We start from the raw sequence: 9,397 nt of genomic DNA on the forward strand, positions 1-9,397 counted from the left end.
TACAAGATGCACTGCAGGAACTCACTGAGTCTTCAACAGCACCTTCCAAACCCACAACCCCTACCATCTTGAAGGACAAGGGTATCAGGTGCCTGGGAACACCAGGACCTGAAAGTTCCCCTCCAAGCCACACATCATCCTGACTTGAAACTATATCGCTGTTCCTTCACTGTCACTGGGTCCAAATCCTGGGACTCCCTCTCTAACAGCACTCTGAGTGTACCTACACTACATGGGCTGCAGAGGTTCAAGAAGGAAGCTCACCACCACCTTCTCAAGGGCAATTAAGGTGGGACAATAAATGCTGGCCTAGCCAGTGATGCCCACACCCTGTGAAAGAATAAAAAACCAACCTCTCTGGCACCAAAAATTAACTACAACATGGGTGTAGTTTATTCAGATTTTAATTGTTGTTGGAGATGTTAAAAACATCAAATTTCAAAAGAAAACATGTTTATGTTTTCTCTCCTTTAATCCAATCTTCCATTTCCCCTGGTTTGACATTGAACTCACCAATTCTAATTTATACTTCCTTCACAGTCCTCGCACTGGCCATTTCAGAATCCTTTAATCTGATTGGATAGGGTTCCAAAATGTGGCTTCCCTTTCTGCGTGGTTGTCAACTTGCACTTTCAGTAACTTGCGAGCAAAAAATGTAAAAATCTAAACATGCAACGGCAATCTAAAACCGAGGACAGTATTAGTTGCCGGGCTGAAGCAAAATTTAGCACAATTCTATGTTTCTTGGGGTGTGAGTGTTGCTGGCGACCTCCACTTTCATCGTCCATCCTTAGTTACCCTGAGAAAGTGGTGGTGGGGTTCCTGAAGTGCTGAGATGTTTCTTGGATTTTAACCAAGCAATGATGAAGGAATGATAGAAGATAAAGGGAAAAGATAAAGAAAACACATTTAACTAATAGAAAAATTGAATATAAAATTACCAAAAGAGGGCAGAAACAGAACATGAAAAGGAATAAATAAGGGAACGAACGATATTAGCGGAAGTGATTTTCCCAATTTTCTCTCTCCGAGAACAGACTCAGTTTCACGGACACCGAGTTCGGGTACCTCACGAAGAGCATTACTAAAGACAGGAACAGACGTAATTGCAATACTTTTTCAAAAGCAAATTTTCATTAAATACACATTAAATTAAGTATTATTCCCCAATGTGTAATTTGTATAACGGGTGCTATAGAACAATAGGTGCTTTCAGTGCATCCGCAGCAGATAAATTGCGGTTTCACATGTCCCTTGTTAATTGAGTTTGTTTTTTAATGAATTATTCCAGCTAGCTTACTTCGTCAGTTGATGCTTAAACTTCGGCTCGGCGCTGTGGGCTTGGCTCCCGTTCTGCGCATGCGTGAACCCAGGTGGGCATTTGGTTAAGTTTGAAGACTTCACGGGAGATTTTCATACATTCAGAACTCAGCAAAGACTGAACTTCCGCCAGAGTAACAGCCAGTGTTATTGGGAACCGTGCAGTATGACTGAGGCTTCAGAATTCGATGACATGGTAAAATAAACTTTAATTACTATCAAGATGCACTTTTTCTACTTTTATTATGTCTGCAAATAACTAAATTGTGCACCAAAATGGTTTTTGTTACAATTATGACTTCTATTTACAAAGTATCCTTTTTAATATTTTTAATGCACTTGCATGCAGTATAAACTGTGCAAAGTAAGAATTTATGTGTGGCTGTTCTGTGCAAAGTAAGGATGATAGGAATCACTTTAGCACAAGGCAAGACATTATGTTGTTAAATTATTGAAGATGCCTGTGAGCAATCAGAGTTTTGAGGATTTTTATATTTACAGAACTTAGTTAACTTCTCCAATGTGTGATTATTTACGTTTACTGGTTGCATGAGCATGAGGTTTTGAAAAGGCATTTTGCAATATTGATCCGATCCTTTCGCCTCGCTCTTCTGGTTCCGCATTTTAATTTACCGCGTTTTGTTATGATTTGCTTTTTGAAACCGGCGCGGTTTGGACCAAAGGAATCATAGAAGGCCGAAAGTTTCAAATGACAGCGTTCAACCGCAATTTTATTAGCATTTTAAGTTAAAAGGCAGACTCGTTGATGCCAATGAACCTATTCTATATTACATACCTCACCTATACCTGCATGATTTTGCAGGTACATTTAATGAGATGTCGAATTAGTACATGTTACTATTTTTAAAAAAATCATTTACGCATCAACTGCCAAACATGTAGAACGGTTAGCCTAATAATAACAAAATCTCCCCGGAATGTCCTTGCACTTTGCTTATTACTCACGACGGGGTAAACACCAAAACTGAAACTTTAGAAGGGGTGGGATGACCTAGCAGTGGCCGATCTAAGTAATGAAAGCGTGAAGATGTTTGTAAGAAACAGTGCAGGGCCGGCGTCGAGTAGCAAAGAACGGAATAACATGCCATGGTGTTGATCATTTATTGGACAGAGTGACTGCAACTTCAGTCACTGCACTGAGATGTACACACAAGCGAAGCAACTGGGTATGAGTGCCGCTATATAACTGCAGCTATTCGCTGTGATTTCGCTTCCAAAAATCCCCTGCTATAACCATTAAAAAGGAAACAGGTGTTATACACTGATCAGCTTGGGGCGACACTGTCTCTGGAACCCAGTCTGTGTAACTCGGCGCCCTTTAAGCGGAGCTTTTTATGGCACACGGATAGAATCCGACCCTCTCTCTTCTCGTCCGCTTATTGCCCAGAGTTTAACTTGACCGGTGGCAAAGCAAGTGTAGCCCAACCCTGCAATGACAGCAAAACACTGCCCCTCTTACCCCTTAACACGTTTCAAAGCAAAGTTATCGTGAACGTCAGAAATTCGAAAGGTAACGGAAGATCTGCTTCCTATTCGGCCCGTTAGAGTGCGGGTGTCAGCCATCCCGGAAACCTCGCCAGTTTGGAAAGGGAAAGTTGCAGCTTTAGACAAATAAAACAAGCTAACAGCTTTAGCGGTTTGTTAACAAAGCTTCTTGTTTATTGTTACAGTATACGGTTTATGATGCAAATTATCACAATGACACCGACGCTTTTAACTACACATATCCAGAGGGCGTCTTGTGCGATAGGGAAAACCCATACTTCAAAAGTATCTTCTTCCCCTGTGTCTACTCGCTGGTGTTTGTACTGGGGGTCGTCGGCAATGGCCTGGTGGTGGTCATCATGGGCTACCACGGAAGAATTCGCACCATGACTGATAAATACAGGCTGCATCTGTCCGCGGCGGATTTGCTCTTCGTGCTGACCCTCCCATTCTGGTCCATCGATGCCAGTCACAACTGGTACTTTGGAGAAGCGATGTGCAAGATCGTGCACATCATCTACACGGTGAATTTGTACAGCAGCGTTCTGATCCTGGCTTTCATTAGCATGGACCGCTATTATGCGGTCGTGCATGCAACCAACAGTGCCGGACCGCGGAAGCTTCTGGCTGATCGGTTAGTCTATGTGGGCGTCTGGTTACCAGCAGTGCTCCTGACCGTGCCCGACATCGTCTTTGCTAAAACCAGAAATCTGGTTGATAGGGTGGTGTGCGAGCGCATTTACCCAGCAGAAAGTTACCAGTCTTGGTTGATTGCTTTCCGGATCCAAGGGATTGCGGTGGGATTCGCCCTGCCCGGGATGGTCATCCTGATTTGTTATTGTATCATCATTTCCAAACTGTCCCGCTCCACTGGCCTTCAGAAGCGCAAAGCCTTGAAAATCACCATCATCCTCATCGTCACTTTTTTCTTCTGCTGGCTGCCTTATTACATCGTCATCTCCATTGACACTGTGATGCTCATGATGGGAAGCGACTATTCTTGCGAATTGGAGCAAATTGTCATCACTTCGATGGCAATCACTGAAGCCATTGCCTTCTTTCACTGTTGCCTTAATCCCATTTTGTACGCCTTTGTCGGGGTTAACTTCAAAAGTTACACCCGAAAAGTCTTCAGTCACTCTGAAACCAGGTGTTCTTCTCTTAAGAAACTCAAAAGCAAGGACAGGCGAGGGGCCCACCCATCAGTTTCTACCGAGTCAGAGTCTTCCAGTCTCCAGTCAAGTTGCTAACCTATTCCCCAGACCCACTTTGTGTAAAATCTGCATTAATTGGAGTGTTTCTTTCGTATTTTCACTACAGGCATCCAATTCTAAGACTGTTGTTTTAATGTTGCAGTTGCTATTTATACAATGGGTTATTTATGTCTCTAAATCTTTGTAACCTTATAAACACATTTTATACTATGTATCATTACGTTTTTGTTCTGTAAATGGTGGATAAGATAACGTGAGAACAGTGGCAAGGAAATAAATGTAGCTGAGCTTCGTTAAGTTTTTGGAGCACGTATTTCTTTATCATTTGCAATGATGTAAATAAAGCGTGGCATTGAATAATATCATTGATTTTTACTTTGCATAAACATATCAATATTGAGTTTGTATCAAAGTTTCCTAGAGGCGAATCCGAGTGCACATGTATTTCCGCGAATTATGTAAATAAATGCATTATTTCTCATATGAAATTTTATGGTGTATTTCTTTCCACAACTTCAAGTCTGACAACTTGAGTTACCTCCACATAAATACAAAAATGTCAAAATATCCACCTTTAGTTTTATTGTTAACAGGACTGACAAAAGACTGACGGGAGCTGCAGCTTTTCATTTCCAACTGTCAGGTGTACTACCATTAATGTTCAAGAATCAGAGGGAAATGTTTCATTGATAATCATCCAGTAGAGAAAAGTCTTGATAACCTGTTCCAGAAGGAATGAGAGTCTAGCAGATTCTGACTATCACCTTATTTGTGTAAAACAAAAACAGAATTACCTGGAAAAACTCAGCAGCTCTGGCAGCATCGGCGGAGAAGAAAAGAGTTGACGTTTCGAGTCCTCATGACACAGTTCTGTCGAAGGGTCATGAGGACTCGAAACGTCAACTCTTTTCTTCTCCGCCGATGCTGCCAGACCTGCTGAGTTTTTCCAGGTAATTCTGTTTTTGTTTTGGATTTCCAGCATCCGCAGTTTTTTGTTTTTATCTTAGGGTTGAAATATAAGCAAGCTGGTTTAAGGTGGTGGTGGTGGGGGGGTGGGGGGAGAGAAGTGGAGGGGGTGGTGTGGTTGTAGGCAAAAGCAGTGATAGAACCAGATCATCAAAAGATGTCACAGACGGCAGAACAAAAGAACACATAGGTGTCGAAGTTGGTGATATTATCTAAACGAATGTGCTAATTAAGAGTGGATGGTAGGGCACTCAAGGTATAGCTCTAGTGGGGGTGGGGGGAGCATAAAAGATTTAAAAATATTTAAAAATAATGGAAATAGGAGGGAAAAAGAAAAATCTATATAATTTATTGGAAAAAAACAAAAGGAAGGGGGAAGAAACAGAAGGGGGGTGGGGATGGAGGAGGGAGGTCAAGACCTAAAGTTGTTGAATTCAATATTCAGTCCGGAAGGCTGTAAAGTGCCTAGTCGGAAGATGAGGTGTTGTTCCTCCAGTTTGTGTTGGGCTTCACTGGGACAATGCAGCAAGCCAAGGACAGACATGTGGGCAAGAGAAGTTAGTTTGGTCTGTTCTTAGATGTTAGAGAGAGCCAGTGGGGAGAAGACGTGTCTCTAATATCTAAGAACAAACCAAACTAAATACACAGATAAGGTGATAGTGGAATCTGCTAGACTCTCATTCCTTCTGGAAAGGACCCCATGACTCTATTTCAAGGAAGAGCAGGATAGCTTTCCCCCATATTCTGGCCAATATTTATCCCCTCAATCAACATAATTAAAAAAACAGGTTATCTGGATATTATTACATTGCTATTTGTGGTGCATGCTATGTGCAATTTGGCTGTGAATTTTCCTACAACAAAAGCACTTCATTGGCTGTAAAATGCTTTTGTGGTCATGAAAGACCACAATGCACATCTTTATTTTCTTTGGTTTCACAGCTATTCACAAAATTCAATTTGTCAAAAAAGTCAGTAAAGGACAACTTTCTTCATAACATGGTTGTTAACTTAGGAATTTGCATAAAATGTTTCTGGCATTTTCCCCCAATATAATCAACCAGTGGAATTTGCAAAGGATCCATAAATTGCAAGAAAAATGATAATTACAGCACACCATTTTTAAATGTAATATCCAGGAGTAACAAACGGCTAGAGATTAATGGTGACGTACTATAGATTTAATGGGGGCTGGCAAATTTAAATTATTCTGCTCACTCCGTGTCAACCTCTGGGCTGGGAAAATTAAGTCCTGATCACCAGAGTCCAAATGTTGGTTGACCGCTAATATTAAAGACCAATAGGAAAGTTGGTCCTCTAAATGTTTCCAAATAAATGTTGAACAATCTCAAGTAGTCAAATGGTCCAACTGGGAGCTTTGTTTCATGCAGTTGGAAGTATATTGCAGCAAGTACAAATGGAAGCAGTGCACAAGTGCCTTCTGTGGGTGATATCAGGCCTAAATGCTCTTTGAACAACTTCACACCTGAGCTACAGAGCTCAGTTTGTGTTGATTGGAAGTCAAAATTGCTTCGCACCAATGTAAAACCAGTCTTTACTTCTCTCCAGAAACTGGCATGTTGCTCAAGTTTCTAGATTTCAAGGTGATATAGATGATGACATTTCCAGGAGAAACCTAAAGTCCACCATTTTTCACAGAATCAGAAAATTCCACTTTATTTTCCATCTTTCCTGTGACCTGCATTATTATGTCTAGAAGTGTATTCCATCCGTTGGTCATTTTGTACTGACTTATATTAGTTTATCTTTGCTGCTTACCACACCTCAACTGTACCCAGAGAAAACTGATTTATACATTTATTGGATTTGGTTAAAGATCTTTAGCAGTTCATTATAATCACGCTTTCCCTCAGAACACAAAGGTAAGTCTAATTATTCAGTAAATAAAGTTAAATTGATTAATTCTGTTAAAATTGAGATGGAGATTCAAAAATAACCATGGAACACAGTGACCAAATATTCTCAATAACACTATGATCTACTTCCGCTGGAACACCAGGGTGATAGCCAAGAGCTTGAGTCTGTGCAGCAACTTTTACATAGAAATGCAAAAACATTGCAACATGGAAATAGGACTTTTGACACAACCAGTTGGTTTATCTACCACATGAGCAATTGTCCTAATCCAATGTGCCCTCTCTGCTCTCACATCCTTGTTTATCATTTCCTTCCAACAGCTACCAAAGCTATTCTTAAATGTTTACAGTGTCTTTGCTTAAATCATTAAATCTGATGCCCATAGCACTCTTGCCTCTGTGTCACAAAACTCTGGGATCATGTCCCACTCCAGGTCTTAAACATAAAAATCACATTAAACACTCCACTACAGTACCGAGGAAGCATTGCACTATTAAGTGTGCCATCTTCCAGATGAGACATTAAACTGAGGTCCCATCTGCCTGCTTGGGAAAAAAATCCCAAGGCACTATTTCAAAGAAAAGTAGGGGAGTTACCCCAGTGTCCTGGTCAATATTTATCCCTCAATCAATATCACATTGCTGTTTATGAGATTTTGCTGTGTGCATAGTTTGCTGTGTTTCCTACATTACAACAGTGATTACACTACAAAAGTACTCAATTGGCTGTAAAGTGTGTTGAGGTGTCCAGTGGTTGTGAAAAGCTTTATATAAATGCAAGTCTTTCTTTTGCATTCCATAGCCTTATATTCCTCCATGTAAAACAAATTCTGAGGCTCTCCGTCCTAAATCTTTACCATTTAATTTTATATTTACATCCTCTTGTTCTCGACCCCTTAATTGCTGGAAACCGTGGAGTAGATCTTGACTTTGTGTAATAGTGTAAAACTATTGATAGTGAGTTAACAGTAATTTTACATCCTCCCAATTTTTGTTTCCATGGAAGTAAAACAAACTGCCGACTTGCCATCACCCATTTTATACTATTGCATAAAGTCAAATTACCATCCTTGACACCCTTGTGACTGTCCACGATATGGTTCAATTTATTTTTAATCAGTAACGTCCCTTACTCTTAATATTTAATAGCGTCTTTAAAATGTTACAACCAGATGAGGAAAGGTAGGATAGCTTCCCTCTTTTCCCACTTCTCATTTGACCACAGCAAGTTATTTTTTGTTAAAAAGGATGTGCTTGCCAATTCAATGAGTGTATAACTATTTACCTGCTGTAACCATTAAAGACACAAACTGACAGATTACTTGATTTTTTTTTAAGAACACGAATAGTATTTAAAATACTTAAGCCAGTCTAAGGAAAATAATAAAAACACTCCAACTTTCATACACACACAAATAGATTACAGAGTGGGAGGATAGATTAAGCAATTTAAATTCCAGTAAAGTTAAAACAGTATATGGCTCTTGGTGGTCCTTCTGGGTTTGGTGTTGAGGCAGTGACAGATGATTTATCTGTTCTTCTGGAATCAGCAGCTTCTGGGTTGAGTTTATGAAAAAGACCTCTGCCTGCAGTACATTGGTAGTCAAAATCAGCAGACAGGATTCAAAACTTGCAAGTTGGATGAAAGAGAGAGAACCACTCGGGGTCTTGCCCCAATTCATATTCCTTCAAGGCAATTGTTCCTGCTGAAGCGTTGCAGACAGTTTGTCTTCATTTCAATTGCTTTGGAAAGTAAAAGGTACAGCGATGCAAATGTTTATCAATCTTTTACTGTGATTTCAGGTCATTGGAATGCGGTTTCATTCTTTTCAAAATTTCATTTCCTGGTTTCCAGCCAGTAAATTCACAAAATCATTTTTATAAAGTATGGCTTCATAACAAATCTATTATATATTTATTTCTTCAGGACTGAACACAATGCTTGACTACTACAAGTAGATCTAAATGAGGTGGGGAATTGAGCTCATGAATGCAAAACATATTTAAGTGCAGTGTTATGCATGTGGGAAAGGTGAATACTGAACATATATACACATTTCAGGGAAAATAATTAAAGCTGGTGGAGGAAGAACAGTATCTGGACATTCTAGTACATAGATCGCTAAAGGTCCTTAACCAACACCATGAGTCAATAGCCTAGAGCAAATAGAACATCAAGACAATGCACAATAAAACAAAGTATACTATTTTGCCCTTGTACAATACATTGGTTAGTCTTAGAATGCTGTGTACAGTTTGCTCTCTTTGTATGGTGCACAATATTAAGGATTTGGAAAAGGTGCAGAGGAGAGTCACAAGATTAATTTCCAGAAAGGAGCTTCATTACTAAGATAGGTTAAGAGCACTGGCAAAAGCACTGGATCTTTGCACTTTAGAGAGGCAAAGACTTAGGGGTGATTTGGCCAAGGTTTATAAAATTATAAAATAAAATTAAATTATGTTTTTTTATCTGCTCATAACTGAGCAGATTAAGGAGGACCATGGGGATCTCAA

The 9,397-nt window shown here is 39.9% G+C and overlaps 1 protein-coding gene across 1 annotated transcript; it reads left to right on the forward strand.

Moving 5' to 3' along the window:
• Positions 1-1,406: 1,406 nt before the first annotated feature.
• On the forward strand, positions 1,407-4,523 carry LOC121285322 (C-X-C chemokine receptor type 4-like). Its single transcript, XM_041201794.1, has 2 exons — positions 1,407-1,516; positions 3,012-4,523. Exons 1-2 carry the CDS (start codon positions 1,487-1,489, stop codon positions 4,074-4,076), a joined length of 1,095 nt encoding a protein of 364 aa, XP_041057728.1. The 5' UTR covers positions 1,407-1,486; the 3' UTR covers positions 4,077-4,523.
• The last annotated feature ends 4,874 nt before the right edge of the window (positions 4,524-9,397 follow it).

Source organism: Carcharodon carcharias, chromosome 12 (genome assembly GCF_017639515.1).
Source record: "Carcharodon carcharias isolate sCarCar2 chromosome 12, sCarCar2.pri, whole genome shotgun sequence".
NCBI lineage: Eukaryota > Metazoa > Chordata > Chondrichthyes > Lamniformes > Lamnidae > Carcharodon > Carcharodon carcharias.

What these genes read in the sequence shown, in the direction of transcription:
- LOC121285322 (XM_041201794.1), top strand. Translation starts at nt 1,487, where the DNA reads ATGACTGAGGCTTCAGAATTCGATGACATG. An exon ending in CTTCAGAATTCGATGACATG is followed by an intron (nt 1,517 to 3,011) that starts GTAAAATAAACT and finishes TTATTGTTACAG; the next exon opens with TATACGGTTTATGATGCAAA.